This window comes from Tachypleus tridentatus, chromosome 12, assembly GCF_004210375.1.
Source record: "Tachypleus tridentatus isolate NWPU-2018 chromosome 12, ASM421037v1, whole genome shotgun sequence".
Lineage (NCBI taxonomy): Eukaryota > Metazoa > Arthropoda > Merostomata > Xiphosura > Limulidae > Tachypleus > Tachypleus tridentatus.
The window spans coordinates 130,948,973-130,968,082 of record NC_134836.1 but is presented as its reverse complement, the minus strand read 5'-3'; the positions used below and the strand labels follow the sequence as shown (position 1 = coordinate 130,968,082).

Sequence of the window (19,110 nt, the reverse complement as noted above, 5' to 3'; positions counted from 1 at the left end):
TTTTACATAGTTTTGTGCCTGGTTTTTGAATAAATTTGGTGTTAACTGGAGTGTCATATTTTGTTACTAGTTTTTGCCAAATGTTGGTTATTTTTCTGCTTATGTCGGGAAAATATGGTATGCAGCAGTATATGGTTTCGTGATTTTTTGATTCATGAGATATATATACTTTTGTCGGTTGATTTTGCTTTCTGTCTAGGTGTGTGCGTATAATGTTTTCTACGGTTTGTGGAGGAAACTTATTGATGTTGATGAAGTATTGTTTTATTTTGTCTAATTCGTCATAATTTTATCTGGTGAGCATAGTTTTATGGCTGTGTTTATTTGGTTTCTTAGTATGTTGAATTTTTGTTTTGTTTCATGTGCTGAGTCCCAAGGAATGTATAGTCCAGTGTTGGTTATTTTTTGGTGGATTTCTGTTTTAAATTGTGTATCAGTTCTTGTAATTTTGAGGTTAAGAAATGATATTTGATTGCTTTCTTCCTGTTCACATGTGAAGTTAATGTGATTGAAAAAATTAAGTGTGTGTTCTGTAGATGTGAATCCCGCAATCCCGCTTCACTGAAGCCTGCAAGATAGCCTAATACTCTATATCCAAGACCATAACCCAACTATAGAAATTCCCAGCAACCAGTTAGCAACCCTCATAGAATTCACCACGATAAAGATAAACTTCATGTTCAACAACCACAACTATATACAAACAAATGGCCTAAGCATGGGCAACCCAGTATCACCAGTTCTAGCCAATATTTTTATGACACAAGTTGAAACACAAGCAATTAACACAGCATTACATCCACCACTATACTGGTACAGATATGTAGATGACACGGTTGCGGGATTCACGTCTACAGAACACACACTTAAGTTTTTCAATCACATTAATGCTATACATCCCAACATCAACTTCACATGTGAACAGGAAGAAAGCAATCAAATATCATTTCTTAACCTCAAAATTACAAGAACCAATACACAATTTAAAACAGAAATCCACCGAAAAATCACCCATACTGGACTATACATTCCTTGGGACTCAGCACATGAAACAAAACATACTAAGAAACCAAATAAACACAGCCATAAAACTATGCTCACCAGATAAAATTAATGATGAATTAGACAAAATAAAACAATACTTCATCAACATCGATAAATTTCCTCCACAAACCGTAGAAAACATTATACGCACACACCTAGACATAAAGCAAAATCAACCAACAAAAGTAAATATATCTCACGAATGAAAAAATCACGAAACCATATACTGCTTCATACCATATATTTCCGACATCAACAGACACATAACCAACATTTGGCAAAAACTACAGACAAAATATGACATTCCAGTTAATACCAAATTTATTCAAAAACCAGGCACAAAACTTAGGTCTATACTATGTAAAAACTACACTGACAAACACCACACCAACATTATTTATAAAATTCAATGTGATAACTGCCACAACTTCTATATTGGAAAAACAAATAGAAAAATGGAAACCAGATTCAAAGAACATAAAAAGTCACCTTCACACGTTTTCGAACACTGTAAGTCAAATAAACACAACATAACCATAGAAAACATCCAAATACTAAATAAAGAAACAAACATAAACAAATGCAAAATTAAAGAAGCCTTACTTATACAACAACTTAAGCCCAAAATAAACCAATACAAAGGAACACCTTTATATCTATATTAAAATATAATATAATAAATAATAATAAAAAATAAATAAATAATATAAAATTATATATTCAAACATCTAACACCGCTCTCTACATTCCGACACTCATTACACAACTTCTTTCAAACATGTGGTCAGCTTCCGGTCAGTTACCTCTCTTTGTGAACCTGACGATGACTGAAGAAGGTCGAAACGTTGTTCACTCCTCTATGTAAAAAATTTTCTCAACCCAAACGAGCCATTTTTACCTGTATATTACTAAAAATTTGTCTGTGAATTTAAAAAGTCGAGCTGACTCTGTCTGGTGTAAGTACCAGGTGATTTTCATACCAAGAACAAAATTAGTTACTCTTAAAAATTGTCATACTCCATTCCACTTGAGCCTTATAAATGAACTTCAAAGTGTTTTTAAGTAAAAGCTTATATTTTATCTGTTTTCTTGTAGTTATCACTCCTGGACATAGAAAAAGTCAAAAGAACCAATTTATTTAAATACTGTATTACCACACTAAGAATGTATGAACACATGATTTATTTTAGGTTTGTATTAATTCTTTATTCACACAGACAGACCAATATGTGCATGTTAAAGTATTTGATACTTTTTTTATGTAAATATTAGTGTAATGATACGACACTTGTATTGTGAAGCTGTGATACAATTGTATTAATACATCATCTGATACAATTTGTGTATCTTCACAAAATGTATTATTCTTTCAGTCAACATTATAAGTGTTTTGTACAGAAAAATCACAGCTTCTAATAAAGTAGTCATATTAAATGTTGTATTAATTTATTAAAAATATAACCCCAGTGGCACAACTCTAGAAACTGGCTTTAGATACTCATTGTGTAGCTTTGTGCTTAACTGCAAACAATCAAAAACATGTGCAAAGTGACATAAATTAACAGTTACAAAATAAATTAACAGATATTAACTGTTTACTTTACATATCTTGCCACTTAGTTTATCAAACCTGAGAATTTGAAAAATCATTGTAAACCTAAATAAGACATTGTTAATAATATAGATAATAAATTACAGATAAAAGTGTCAAACCTTGTAACAAATTACTAGTAAAACTTCTGTATCTAGATACATATTGTCATCTGCTGTGATGAGAAACATCCCTAGTTATTATATACAATATAAATGGAGTTGTATATCTCTAAGAGCAGCAGTGGTTTGCTTCAGAGAGTTTTAACATAATGTATGGATGTTTTTGATTGCTGTAAATAAATCTAGACTGATGTTATCATTGTGACTTGTAACTTTTGTAACATCTCTGTAGTTACACACTGTTATTAGCAGACCCAGCCTCTAGTAAAGAGGCTTACTGCAGTCTGGCCAGCTGTATTGTGTATATTCTGTGAGGTATGTACTTCAGTTAGACCACTTGTGTAGAATATTACTAGTAGTTTCTTTATGTGTAAACAACAACAAATGAAAGCTTGATTTCTCTTACAAATTTCTAGGAACTTCACTTCCAAAAGGAGAAGACAACCAACAAGATACCCAAACTCTTGTTCCTTCTTTAGACAGCAGCATTATTCCTCGTGCCCAGCCTTCGAAGCAAGAGTGTATCGAGGAAAGTTTAAAGTACCATGATGAAGATGAAGATGATGAAGTTGCTTCAACAGTTAGTAACTTATCAGGCTTATCTGACCTCTCAGGTCTCAGTGGTCAGGAGTGGAAATCAGTTTCAGGTACTGGTACTGTATTGTACATGTGGCTATTTAAATCAGATGTTTACTGTACCACAACTCTTATGTTATATGTTGTGCTCTGAAAAGGTAATAGTTTCAAATATTTCAATTTTTGTTTGATTCTTGTTGGCACTCACTAATTTCATCATTATTAATTATCAGAATTTGGTTACTGACTGTTCTTGATCCTGTTAGGAGGAATGGAACAAAACAAACTATAAACAGCACTACTCCAACAGTTAGAAAATTACTAATTAAACAGTTTGTTGTGTAGCCATGCTTACAAAGTTACTAAACAGCTCACTTCTGGGTATTTATCTAACCCTAGCTCACAACAAATCACATGTATTTCAGGCTTATTGACAGTCAGTGTCAGAAATCAAGTATTTGAAAGTGAAATATAACCACACATTGACAACTAACAGAACAGATTCAATAATTACATGTTCAACCTCTGAAAGTACAAGTCACTTGTGGAATTCACTGGATTTACTTTGAACAGATTCAATAATTACATGTTCAACCTCTGAAAGTACAAGTCACTTGTGGAATTCACTGGATTTACTTTGAACAGATTCAATAATTACATGTTCAACCTCTGAAAGTACAAGTCACTTGTGGAATTCACTGGATTTACTTTGAACAGATTCAATAATTACATGTTCAACCTCTGAAAGTACAAGTCACTTGTGGAATTCACTGGATTTACTTTGAACAGATTCAATAATTACATGTTCAACCTCTGAAAGTACAAGTCACTTGTGGAATTCACTGGATTTACTTTGAACAGATTCAATAATTACATGTTCAACCTCTGAAAGTACAAGTCACTTGTGGAATTCACTGGATTTACTTTGAACAGATTCAATAATTACATGTTCAACCTCTGAAAGTACAAGTCACTTGTGGAATTCACTGCATTTACTTTGAACAGATTCAATAATTACATGTTCAACCTCTGAAAGTACAAGTCACTTGTGGAATTCACTGGATTTACTTTGAACAGATTCAATAATTACATGTTCAACCTCTGAAAGTACAAGTCACTTGTGGAATTCACTGCATTTACTTTGAACAGATTCAATAATTACATGTTCAACCTCTGAAAGTACAAGTCACTTGTGGAGTTCACTGGATTTACTTTGAACAGATTCAATAATTACATGTTCAACCTCTGAAAGTACAAGTCACTTGTGGAATTCACTGCATTTACTTTTGTTGCAGTTCATATGAAGCTCAGCTTTGTTTCCTTCTTTCTGTAAACTAAAACTACACAATTTATCTGAGAAAATAATGGAACCACATTATTAAATTTCTGCAAAAGTCATCTTGTTTAATTGGTTTTAAGAAAACTTTTGTATTAATCAGACATTAATGAGTTTGTTGTTTAAAAGATTAAACATGTAACATATTCTAACAGTTTACAAGTTCTCACACACTTCTGTTTATTATATATTACTACTTGTTGCTAATTTTTGTTACGTATTATTACACACTGCTCCTTGTTACTGTTTACTTGTTGATTTAAACACACATTGTTACAACATCTATTAGAATCACACTTGTTATTTACACCATAATATGCAGGAGAAAGTTACGTAGAGTTAAACGGTAATGAGTTAATTGTAGTGTTATTATTGTATGATAAATAAACTAGAATATATTGCAGAGTGGGAGATAACCATCAACATTGATTATGAAGAAATGGTATGTTTAGGTTAGTACAGAACATGCATTTCTTCTAGACAAAGCTCTGAAAAGTTGCACCATAGCCATCAAACTGTGTTTACCAAAAACTAGTATTTGGTAATCACTAATTCTTTGACTTCATGTAAGTATATTACGATGAATATACCCACACTTTACAATGGTAATGATAATAATACATTATAGTTAGGACTATTCACATTTAGAATGCTTTGTATTAAAACTTTGTGAAACTTCTGTATAGTCTTATTGTGTCTTGCTGTGTGTTGTTAGTAAACTGACTTCGTAGATAAATGTAATTCTTCAGTGTTTATGAATAAGTGTTATTCTGTGATGAATTTTTGTAAAAAACAAATAAGGGGAAAGAAAGAAACCCTAAATTGTGAGTGACACAACAAGTATGGCAGTATGCATTATGTTTTATTGTGAGTGACACAACAAGTATGACAGTATGCATTATGTTTTATTGTGAGTGACACAACAAGTATGACAGTATGCATTATGTTGTATTGTGAGTGACACAACAAGTATGACAGTATGCATTATGTTGTATTGTGAGTGACTCAACAAGTATGACAGTATGCATTGTGTTTTATTGTGAGCGACACACCAAGTATGACAGTATGCATTATGTTGTATTGTGACTGACAAGTATGACAGTATGCATTATGTTTTATTGTGAGTGACAACAAGTATGACAGTATGCATTATGTTTTATTGTGAGTGACAACAAGTATGACAGTATACATTATGTTTTATTGTGACTGACAACAAGTATGACAGTATACATTATGTTTTATTGTGAGTGACAACAAGTATGACAGTATACATTATGTTTTATTGTGAGTGACAACAAGTATGACAGTATACATTATGTTTTATTGTGACTGACAACAAGTATGACAGTATGCATTGTGTTTCAGGACACAGTTCATGAAGACAAATGATAAGCTTTGAATGTTTAACACTTGTTTACTTAAGTTTTGGTAATGCAACAAGTGCAAGGTTTGGTGCATTTTACTGAGTTTGTTTTTAAAATTAAGATAAAACTAAATATTGTGTAGGTTTGATTCTTCAGCTGTTTAATGAGTTCAAATACATGGAATTTTTATTTTGGTTTGGATGTTTTCAGCTGATGTTTTTTTAATATTTTTCAGAAGTAGCAGATTTGAACTTAAAAGCACATCCCAGAATTCTGTTCTCATGCAATTACTTGAGGCTGTTATTATTATGCATACAACAGAACTGTTGTAACTCCTAGCTTACTTTTATTATATTTTACCTAGGGCCAGTTACTTGGGTTCAACAGCAAATCATGCAAGGTGTCGACCCTCGGATCATCTTGGAAGAGCTGGTGCCACAAAGTACATTTATTCCTCCGTACTTAGATCCTCTCACTATGTGGAAAATAATTGTCAGTATGTTAAACGAACCACCTCGTCGAACCAAACTGCTGCACGTTAACACCATAGATGATGTAGTCAACCTTATTCAAACTTCCCAAAATATAATGGTACTCACAGGAGCTGGGGTATGTTAAAATTATTATAATGAAATATGACATGAATGTAAGTCACTTTTTGGTATAAAAATGACATCATACCTCGTTATAGCACAAATATCATTAGCAATGATGAATTCTGAAGGATAACGGTTCATAACCTTAAGTTAATTTCCAAAATTTAGCTTTGGAAATTGTAAAGACTCCTAAAAGTTTGAATAAGTATTGATTGTTAATATTACTTTTGTGTTAAGGCAAATGGTGTTTCAAACACTTATTAAATTTTTCTCTGTGGACTTGGCATTGCTGGTTGTTAATATGGACTTGGAATTGCTGGTTGTTAGGGTGCTTAATTCACAGTCTGAAGGTTGTTGCTTCAAATCTTCTTGAGTGTGTTCATCTTTTCAACTGTGGGGATGTTACAATGTGATGATCAATCCCATAATTTGCTGGTAGGAGAGTGTCATAACAGTTGGCAGTGGGTGGTGTTAACTAACTACCTTCCTTCTAGTCTTACGCTGCTAAATTAGGGACAGCTATTGCAAATCAAACTTTTCTTTATGAAGTAGGCCACTTCACCAGCCTTAGAAATGGATATTATACAAGTTTATAGAGTACATTACAAGTTAGTCTGAGCAAAAGGTGATTCTGTTTGTCACCATATCTTCATAGTTTGAACTGCTAATCTGTTTTATATTTGATTTTGTTGTTTTATTTGCCGAGTTTGGTTGGAAGTACAAATGGTGGTTTGTTTATTATCTATAATAAGTAGTTTCTCCAAACCAAACAGTAAAGCTGTACATTGTTTACAGGCTCAAGTTACATAGTTTCTCCAAACAAAACAGTCAAGCTGTACATAGTTTTTAGTTTACAGGCTCAAGTTATATAGTTTCTCCAAACCAAACAGTAAAGCTGTACATTAAACCTAAACTAACGTGGCAGGGGTTCAGTTTAGAGAGAGAGAAATCAGAAGAGTTCTCTCTCCAACTGGGGTGTTCAGGAACTTTGTAGTTCCTCTTCGTCCCCTTTCGTGGATTGTTATTAGGATTGAGTGGAGGTTTTTTTTTTTTATTATTATTTTAATAAATTAATTATCGTTATTATTCTTGACTTTTTGGGTGGGGAATGTCTCACTAAATGGTCTTTTGGGTGGAGGCAAAGGTAGCAGTGGAAAGAAGGAAAGGTCGGACCTGTCTCGAAAAGAAAAGTTGGGTAGATGTGAACATGAATGTAATTCATTCAAGTTCAGATCAAATCAAACGTCCGATTCTGGGTCGGGCAAAAGGTTGCCTGGGCTGGGATCTAGAAATCCAATGCCTGAAGATTTTGATGTGGGGAAACGGAGTACCCGAGAGAACCACTTTCACACGACAGGCGCCGAAAGTTTTGCCTGTCGTGTGCCCTGTACCTGAAAAAAAAAAAAAAAAAAAGCTGTACATTGTTTACAGGCTCAAGTTATATAGTTTCTCCAAAGAAAACATTAAAGCTGTACGTTGTTTACAGACTCAAGTTATATAGTTTCTCCAAACCAAACAGTAAAGCTGTACATTGTTTACAGGCTCAAGTTATATAGTTTCTCCAAACCAAACAGTAAAGCTGTACATTGTTTACAGGCTCAAGTTATATAGTTTCTCCAAACCAAACAGTCAAGCTGTACATTGTTTACAGGCTCAAGTTATATAGTTTTTCCAAACCAAACAGTCAAGCTGTACATTGTTTACAGGCTCAAGTTATATAGTTTCTCCAAACAAAACAGTCAAGCTGTATGTAGTTTTTAGTTTACAGGCTTAAGTTCATCAGCAAATTTTATTTTTCTTATTTGACATAATAAGTTTTTATATCTTACTTATTTTGTTTAAAATATGTACACAACAACGAGATGTTTTGTAATTTCTTTGGACATCGAGGCCTCTTATGCTCGGATGCTGTGCCTTACTGACCCTACTTTGTTTCTCAATATTTTTTATATGTTCAAAGAATAATTCTTGTACTCTTCAAGTATGCATTCTTGTTCATGAAAGAATATATTGGGCACTAAAGTAGAATGTCCCAAAATTACTTTGATTCATGTAGCTTTCTAATAAAGTTACAAACAAGTGAATGATATTTAGTTGCAATGACTGCTTGTCATGCATTATGTCTTTTTTCAGAGTGTGTTTCTAGTTTTGACATCACATGACAGAGAAGAGTGAATATAGAGATTCATTTAATATTTCCTTTGAAATTGAAACTTTAAACTACATTCCATCTATATTGGCATGCATTAATGTTTTTATTAAGTTTTTGAATGTAAAAGTTGCACATTTTTGTTTTTCCCTGCAGGTGTCAGTGTCATGTGGAATACCAGACTTTAGATCTAGAAATGGTATATATGCTCGTCTGAGTAAAGATTTTCCTGAACTTCCAGATCCCCAGGCAATGTTTGACATCCATTATTTCAGGAAGGACCCAAGGCCATTTTTCAAATTTGCTAAGGTTTGTTTGTCTTAACATTCTGAAACACCAGGTTCTCAAACTGATCATTTTCAGAATGACATGTAATTCACAGAATACTGCAGAGAGAGAGAAAACAAAAATTATTGAATGGTTGGCAGTAGTATATAAGAACTTGTACTCTGTGGACTTTCTTTTCATAAATTCTCAGTTTCCAGAGAAACAAAGGCTTACAATGTTTCGTTTCATTAGGCCCTCAATAATAAAACAAGAACAGTCAGCTGAGACCTTCACACATAAAGAAAAAGAAAAAAATTAGGTTGGAAAGTGTGTGTGTATAATATGAAGCGAAGCATTCATTTGTGTGTGTATAATATGAAGCGAAGCATTCATTTTTGTGTGTATATAATTTGAAATGAAGCATTCATTTGTGTGTGTATATAATTTGAAGCCAAGCATTCATTTGTGTGTGTATATAATTTGAAACGAAGCATTCATTTTTGTGTGTATATAATTTGAAGCGAAGCATTCATTTGTGTGTGTATATAATTTGAAGCCAAGCATTCATTTGTGCGTGTGTATATAATATGAAGCGAAGCATTCATTTTTGTGTGTATATAATTTGAAGCCAAGCATTCATTTGTGCATGTGTATATAATTTGAAGCCAAGCATTCATTTGTGCGTGTGTATATAATTTGAAGCCAAGCATTCATTTGTGCGTGTGTATATAATTTGAAGCCAAGCATTCATTTGTGCATGTGTATATAATTTGAAGCCAAGCATTCATTTGTGCGTGTGTGTATAATTTGAAGCCAAGCATTCATTTGTGTGTGTATATATATAACTTGAAGCCATGCATTCATTTGTGTGTGTATATAACTTGAAGCCAAGCATTCATTTGTGTGTGTATATAACTTGAAGCCATGCATTCATTTGTGTGTGTATATAACTTGAAGCCAAGCATTCATTTGTGTGTGTATATAATTTGAAGCCAAGCATTCATTTTTGTGTGTATATAATTTGAAGCCAAGCATTCATTTGTGTGTGTATATAATTTGAAGCCAAGCATTCATTTGTGTGTGTATATAATTTGAAGCCAAGCATTCATTTGTGTGTGTATATAATTTGAAGCCAAGCATTCATTTGTGCATGTGTATATAATTTGAAGCCAAGCATTCATTTGTGCAGTGTATATAATTTGAAGCCAAGCATTCATTTGTGCAGTGTATATAATTTGAAGCCAAGCATTCATTTGTGCATGTGTATATAATTTGAAGCCAAGCATTCATTTGTGCGTGTGTATATAATTTGAAGCCAAGCATTCATTTGTGCGTGTGTATATAATTTGAAGCCAAGCATTCATTTGTGTGTGTGTATAATTTGAAGCCAAGCATTCATTTGTGTGTGTATATAATTTGAAGCCAAGCATTCATTTGTGCGTGTGTATATAATTTGAAGCCAAGCATTCATTTGTGCGTGTATATAATTTGAAGCCAAGCATTCATTTGTGTGTGTATATAATTTGAAGCCAAGCATTCATTTGTGCATGTGTATATAATTTGAAGCCAAGCATTCATTTGTGCGTGTGTATATAATTTGAAGCCAAGCATTCATTTGTGTGTGTATATAATTTGAAGCCAAGCATTCATTTGTGTGTGTATATAATTTGAAGCCAAGCATTAATTTGTGTGTGTATATAATTTGAAGCCAAGCATTCATTTGTGCATGTGTATATAATTTGAAGCCAAGCATTCATTTGTGCATGTGTATATAATTTGAAGCCAAGCATTCATTTGTGCGTGTGTATATAATTTGAAGCCAAGCATTCATTTGTGCATGTGTATATAATTTGAAGCCAAGCATTCATTTGTGCGTGTGTATATAATTTGAAGCCAAGCATTCATTTGTGCGTGTGTGTATAATTTGAAGCCATGCATTCATTTGTGTGTGTATATAACTTGAAGCCAAGCATTCATTTGTGTGTGTATATAACTTGAAGCCATGCATTCATTTGTGTGTGTATATAACTTGAAGCCAAGCATTCATTTGTGTGTGTATATAATTTGAAGCGAAGCATTCATTTTTGTGTGTATATAATTTGAAGCCAAGCATTCATTTGTGTGTGTATATAATTTGAAGCCAAGCATTCATTTGTGTGTATATAATTTGAAGCCAAGCATTCATTTGTGTGTGTATATAATTTGAAGCCAAGCATTCATTTGTGCGTGTGTATATAATTTGAAGCCAAGCATTCATTTGTGCGTGTGTGTATAATTTGAAGCCAAGCATTCATTTGTGCGTGTGTATATAATTTGAAGCCAAGCATTCATTTGTGCGTGTGTATATAATTTGAAGCCATGCATTCATTTGTGTGTGTATATAACTTGAAGTCAAGCATTCATTTGTGTGTGTGTGTATGTAGTTTGAAGCCAAGCATTCATTTGTGTGTGTGTGATTCAGTTATTTTTACAATTTTTCTAACTGTATGAAAAGAACTGTTACAAATTCATCCAAGCTAGTCATTAAGTTTTACAGTATTTCTAACTGTATGAAAAGAACTGTTACAAATTCATCCAAGCTAGTCATTAAGTTTTACAGTATTTCTAACTGTATGAAAAGAACTGTTACAAATTCATCCAAGCTAGTCATTAAGTTTTACAGTATTTCTAACTGTATGAAAAGTTTCTCACTGGAACGCTGCTTTTACTCGTACAGAAATTAACTATTATCTGTTCAGAACACAGCATTATACAATGTGTTATTTGATAGATAAAAACCTTAAAGTTTTATTGGTGATATGTATTTATTACACTTAAATGTAAGAGAGAGTTATTAAATTCTGAGAGAGAGGATGTGACAGGTGGGTGTGGCAGGAAGTGTCTGATTTTCCATTGATAGTTGTATAACCAAACAAAACTAGAGGCTATAAAAATTATGGTTTTTTAAGCAATGATGATTCTATAGTGAATAATTTAGTTTTTTTACTCTTTCAAGAGGTGTTGGAAAAACAGAAGATGAGATACCTTGAGAAAAAATATGTCGTGTGTCATGCTAGGGAAAATTGAGGATTCAATTTCCTTGTAGAATGAGGAACTTGTCATTTCCCTCTCACTCTTTAATATTTTTCATTTTACATTCTTGTCCTTTAGCACTTAATGTTCGTCTTAACACAAGTCAACGGTGCCCTTGAGACATATTACACTTTCTTTGGGAGACCTACACAACTCTTTGAGAAAACTTTCATTCAGTATATAATATTGTTAGCCTTGAGAACAGGTGCTCAGTATATAATATTGTAAGCCTTGAGAACAGGTGCAAAGTATGATGTGTATTTTGAAAAGTTTTATCTGATTGTTCAAAATATAATGGTGGATTGTAAGCTTAATAAGAAATAAAAGAATTCAACTTTATTAATTAAAATAAAAACCTAGTGAATCTGCAAACTTTTACCATCAAGAAACCTGATTATTTAAACCATGACAATAAAACTCTGAACTCAAATTCTTTAAGGCTGTTCTCTGCTGCTGCTCTGTTGAATCTTTTGTTGTGTAGAAAATTGTTCAAATGCTTGAAAACGTGGTAGTTATTGGGTAACATGTCTGGAGAGTATGGAAGATGAGGCAATGTGTCATAACCCACTTCATTGAGCTTCGGAAGTTTCATTTGAGCAACATGTGGCCGAGTATTATCATGAAGCAAAGTTGGTCCTCTTCAGCTGACTAATGTTGGCATTTCTTCTGTACATTTCTTGACAGAAAACTTTCACAGTGACATTCTGGTCCTGGTTGAGTAAGCTGTATTGGATAATAGCAGCTGCAGAACATCATACAGTGACAATAATCTTCCGTTGGTGAATCTTTTTCTTTGGGAACTGTTATGGAACCTCATCATAGTTGAGCCATTGTGCATATTGCTTTCTGTTGTTGTAGAGGGTCCACTTTTTCTCACAGGTGACAGTGTGATAAAGAAATTGGTCATTTCTAATTTTTCACCGAGTTCGTATGGAACCAACTTGTCGAGATTTTTCACTTTTCCAATTTGTGCGACATGTCCGAAATTGTAGAAATGTCAACACCCAATTCTTGCACCATTTCTCAAACAGTTTGTTGCAGGTTTCTTTCCACTAATGATTTCGTTTGGCCATTACAACAGCATAACGACATCCTCTGCCCATCTTATCTTCAAGACTCGCATCTCCATTATGAAACTTTTGGAACTAACTCTGTACTATACATTTGGAGGTGGTTCCTCTGCCCCATTCTTGGTTAAATACAAGTTTGAATAAATGACAAAAATAAATGATGCACACATTTTTATTTTTTCCATCATTAATTGTGAGGATCTGAAATATTGGAAACAAAGTTTTAGAAAAGAATAAAAGTTCTGATGATTATAATTTTAGAGTAGTTTGATATCAAGATTTGTTTACATTCTTTTAGTAATATTAATTGTGTTTTAAACTTTTTAAGTGCATTTGTAAGTTTGTGTGCTTTTCAGGTTAACAGTGTAGTAACTGGTGTATTTGATTATTCTACATTGTACAACATACAGTTAATTATACTTGCTGTGAGACATTAGCATTCAGCCTATTGTATTTTTATCACAACATTCTTTGTTTAGTCCATTAGGGGCTTACAAGATTACGTATATATAATAACAGTATTCGACATGTATCTCTTGCTAGTAACACTTTTTACTAAGTTCCAATTGGTTTAGGTCAGCTGGGTCACAACAAACACAGTAGTGTCAAAACACTTTATATAAACTGTTTGTTACAAAAATAGTTGTAATGTGTGAATGATTTTCGCCAACTAACAAAGCATGGTTATAATTCATTATAAATGTCATAAAATATTTAGGCCTATTATTACAATATACTCTTCTAATTCTTTAAAATTCCTAAGGGACCAGACTAGGCCTTATACTAATATGTTCTGGCAAATTTAATGAATTATAACCATGCTTTGTCAGCTTAAAATCACTTGTATGTATGTTGGTATGCATCTAATCCATCCTGAAAAGTTTTGTATTTAGTGAAACACAGTAGTTGATGTGGTATGCATCCCATCCATCCTGAAGAGCTCTGTATTTAGTGAAACACAGCAGTGGATGTGGTATGCATCCCATCCATCCTGAAGAGCTCCGTATTTAGTGAAACACAGCAGTGGATGTGGTATGCATCCCATCCATCCTGAAGAGCTCCGTATTTAGTGAAACACAGCAGTGGATGTGGTATGCATCCCATCCATCCTGAAAAGCTCCGTATTTAGTGAAACACAGCAGTGGATGTGGTATGCATCCCATCCATCCTGAAGAGCTCCGTACTTAATGAAACACAGTAGTTGATGTGGTATGCATCCCATCCATCCTGAAAAGCTCCGTATTTAGTGAAACACAGCAGTGGATGTGGTATGCATCCCATCCATCCTGAAGAGATCCGTATTTAATGAAACACAGTAGTTGATGTGGTATGCATCCCATCCATCCTGAAGAGATCCGTATTTAATGAAACACAGCAGTGGATGTGGTATGCATCCCATCCATCCTGAAGAGTTCCGTACTTAATGAAACACAGTAGTTGATGTGGTATGCATCCCATCCATTCTGAAAAGCTCCGTATTTAGTGAAACACAGCAGTGGATGTGGTATGCATCCCATCCATCCTGAAGAGCTCCGTATTTAATGAAACACAGCAGTGGATGTGGTATGCATCCCATCCATCCTGAAGAGCTCTGTATTTAATGAAACACAGCATTGACTGTGGTAAATATAATGTGGGTATTTTACATTCATTTAATCTTCAAAAATCTCTGAGGGGCCATTGTATATTCATGACAACATATTTACATCGAGAAAATAGAGAAAAATAAAGTTCTTCTTGACAAAAAATGGATGCAAAATGGTAAAATAGTGACACCCTCTCTATTGCAATTCTACATACACACGGGATAAAAATTCCATGAAGTTGGGGACTGCACATTGTGTAATAAAAATGTTTTTCCAGTATCACATAAGCAAGAGTTCCATTATAGTATTATTTGCTTTACCAGCTTGTAAAAGACATTCACACCATAACAATTGTTGTGATGTACACCTTGCATTTGTTCTTCTCTCTCTCTTAACTATTTCAGATTACAAACCTAATGTTTGTTCTGTTATCTCTTCATTACTGTAGAGTAAACCCCACACAGTTGTTTTCTTATCTCTCTTCATTACTGTAGAGTAAACCCCACACAGTTGTTTTCTTATCTCTCTTCATTAATGTATAGTAAACCCCATACAGTTGTTTTATTATCTCTCTTCATTACTGTATACTAAACCCCATACAATTGTTTTGTTATCTCTCTTTATTATTGTAGAGTAAACCCCATACAGTTGTTTTCTTATCTCTATTCATTACTGTATAGTAAACCCTGTACAGTTGTTTTATTATCTCTCTTTATTACTGTAGAGTAAATCCCATACAGTTGTTTTATTATCTCTCTTCATTACTGTATACTAAACCCCATACAGTTGTTTTGTTATCTCTCTTTATTACTGTAGAGTAAACCCCATACAGTTGTTTTGTTATCTCTCTTCATTACTGTATAGTAAACCCCATACAGTTGTTTTGTTATCTCTCTTCATTACTGTATAGTAAACCCCATACAGTTGTTTTGTTCTCTCTTCATTACTGTATAGTAAACCCCATACAGTTGTTTTGTTATCTCTCTTCATTAGTGTATAGTAAACCCCAAACAGTTTTGTTATCTCTCTTTATTACTGCATAGTAAACCCCATACAGTTGTTTTGTTATCTCTCTTCATTATTGTAGAGTGAACCCTGTAGAGTTCTTTTGTTATCTCTCTTTATTACTGTATAGTAAACCCCAAACAGTTTTGTTATCTCTCTTTATTACTGCATAGTAAACCCCATACAGTTGTTTTGTTATCTCTCTTCATTATTGTAGAGTGAGCCCTGTACAGTTGTTTTGTTACCTCTCTTTATTACTGTATAGTAAACCCCAAACAGTTGTTTTGTTATCTCTCTTTATTACTGCATAGTAAACCCCATACAGTTGTTTTGTTATCTCTCTTCATTATTGTAGAGTGAACCCTGTACAGTTGTTTTGTTATCTCTTTATTACTGTAGAGTAAACCCCATACAGTTTGTTTTGTTATCTCTCTTCATTACTGTAGAGTAAACCCATACAGTTGTTTTGTTATCTCTCTTCATTACTGTATAGTAAACCCCATACAGTTGTTTTGTTATCTCTCTTCATTATTGTAGAGTGAACCCTGTACAGTTGTTTTGTTATCTCTTTATTACTGTATAGTAAACCCCATACAGTTGTTTTGTTATCTCTCTTTATTACTGCATAGTAAACCCCATACAGTTGTTTTGTTATCTCTCTTCATTATTGTAGAGTGAACCCTGTACAGTTGTTTTGTTATCTCTTTATTACTGTATAGTAAACCCCATACAGTTGTTTTGTTATCTCTCTTCATTACTGTATAGTAAACCCCATACAGTTGTTTTGTTATCTCTCTTCATTATTGTAGAGTGAACCCTGTACAGTTGTTTTATCTCTTTATTACTGTAGAGTAATCTCCATACAGTTGTTTTGTTATCTCTTTATTACTGTAGAGTGAACCCTGTACAGTTGTTTTGTTATCTCTATGTTACTGTAAAGTAAACCCCATACAGTTGTTTTGTTATCTTTCTTCATTACTGTAGAGTAAACCCCATACAGTTGTTTTGTTATCTCTCTTCATTACTGTAGAGTAAACCCCATACAGTTGTTTTGTTATCTCTCTTCATTACTGTAGAGTAAACCCCATACAGTTGTTTTCTTATCTCTCTTCATTACTGTATAGTAAACCCCATACAGTTGTTTTCTTATCTCTCTTCATTACTTTAGAGTAAACCCCATACAGTTGTTTTCTTATCTCTCTTCATTACTGTAAAGTAAACCCCATACAGTTGTTTTGTTATCTCTCTTCATTACTGTAGAGTAAACCCCATACAGTTGTTTTATCTCTCTTCATTACTGTAGAGTAAACCCCATACAGTTGTTTTGTTATCTCTTTATTACTGTAGAGTAAACCCCATACAGTTGTTTTGTTATCTCTTTATTACTGTAGAGTAAATCCTGTACAGTTGTTTTGTTATCTCTCTTCCTTACTGTATAGTGAACCCCATACAGTTGTTATTGTATCTTTGTTTTATCTTATAAGGATATGTTTGTTTCAGGAAATATATCCTGGTCAGTTCCAACCTTCTCCAAGCCACAGGTTTATTCGACTGATTGAAGAACATGGGAAGCTGCTCAGAAATTACACACAGAATATTGATACATTAGAATATGCTGCAGGTATTAAAAGAGCTATTACATGCCATGGTGAGTTTCAGGGTAAACTTTTGAGATTTGGTTTTTATTAGTAACACATTTTTTTCTCTCTCTCTTGATTTACATTTTTCATTTTTTACCAAATTTTATTGATTTTAATGTTTAAAGTCATTTTTGAATACATTTTTTATTATAAATACATTTATAAAGTTTATTTTGACTGTATTTGGGGCTCAGAATAATTTAATGTTCCAAGATCACTGAACCCATTGAACTAGTGGAATAATGGATGTCAAACAACTTCAGGGTTAACAGTAGTCAACCAGTCAATGATGATGAGAAAACCCACTTGTAGAGAAAAATATATTTGTAAAATTGGCAGGTTTGGTTGAGAAAATTTTTATGTAGAGGAATAAACGTTTCGACCTTCTTTGGTCATCGTCAGGTTCACAAAGAAAGAAAGAGGTAACTGACTGATATTTGACCACATGTTTGAATGGGTTTTGTAACTGAGTGTCGGAATGTAGAGGGTGTGATACACTCAGTTACAGAACCCCCTTCAAACATGTTGGTAGTTACCTCTTTCTTTCTTTGTGAACCTGACGATGACCAAAGAAGGTTGAAACGTTTATTCCTCTACATAAAAATTTTCTCAACCCAAACCAGCCATTTTTACATACATATAGTACTCAACCAGTAAATTGGTGCTCTATAGTCATCGTGGATTTCAGTTTTCTCGTGTTTTGACTGATAACGTTCGGTACTTGTAGTCAGATTTTGGTATTCAGTTCTCGTCTTAACTATACTTGTACATTTGAGTAGTTGTAATTTGTATAATAAACTGCTGTTAGTACTTTGTTATGTGGTTAGGGTGTTCAACTGGCAATGTGAGTCTTACCAGACATGTTCATACTTTTAGCAGTGTGGTGTTATAATGTGATGGTCAATCGCACTATTCATTAGTTAAAAAAAGTAGCCCTAGCGTTGAAGGCAGGTGGTGATGACTAGCTGCCTTCTCTCTAGTCTTTGCTAAATAAGGGATGGTTAATGTAGATAGCCCTTGTTTAGCTTTGCATGAAATTCAAAACAAACAAAGTTATATTGTTTGTGTCTTATAAGAATGTAACTACTAGAAGATTTAAACATTCCTTATATTGGTATTTTACATACTTAGATAAAACTAGTGCTAAACGAATGTGTGTATATGTTATTAATACAAGTTATTGTCATGAACTTTTGAGACAAAATCTTTATGGTTGGTTGTATTTAGTTCAATACTAAGAACATGATGATAATATCTTGTTCAAACCTCAACATACAGGACTTTGGTTGTAACAATTTGAGAACTGACTTGCAAATGGTTTTAGCTAGTAGCAGAACTTAGAAACACTGACTGAAACGTGCTGGTAATGTTCTTCATTAGGGACATAACTTGTTGGCTAGAAACATCAAACTCAATAGATTACAAACCAGTTTTCAAGTGAATGTTCTCTCTTATTATAACTCAAACACACAAGTTTAGAATTGTTTTAAGTTAAAAGTCAAGTGTAAAGCCATGATGGTTAATAACGTAAGAATTCACATAGAGGTCATGTCAGAATATGTTGTTCTGTATTATACGCTGCATCTGCACAAGTAAAACAGTACTGATCATTTAAGACACACAAGTTCACTGTAAGAAAGAATGTTACTGAATTGTATGCCCTTTCTCAAGCTCAGATTTTAGTGAATTCTG

The 19,110-nt window shown here is 33.3% G+C and overlaps 1 protein-coding gene across 3 annotated transcripts in view; it reads left to right on the top strand.

Moving 5' to 3' along the window:
- LOC143234708 (NAD-dependent protein deacetylase sirtuin-1-like) overlaps positions 1 to 19,110 on the top strand; it is a 43,860-nt gene that overhangs the window by 10,622 nt on the left and 14,128 nt on the right. For all 3 annotated transcript variants that reach the window (XR_013018771.1, XM_076472268.1, XM_076472267.1), the window contains exons 3-6: positions 3,174 to 3,404; positions 6,398 to 6,642; positions 8,935 to 9,087; positions 17,279 to 17,426. Coding sequence is in view for 2 of the 3 variants with exons in the window: in XM_076472268.1 (XP_076328383.1) it covers positions 3,174 to 3,404; positions 6,398 to 6,642; positions 8,935 to 9,087; positions 17,279 to 17,426 (777 nt within the window). In the remaining variant the exon portion in view is untranslated. The remainder of the gene's footprint in view (positions 1 to 3,173; positions 3,405 to 6,397; positions 6,643 to 8,934; positions 9,088 to 17,278; positions 17,427 to 19,110) is intronic.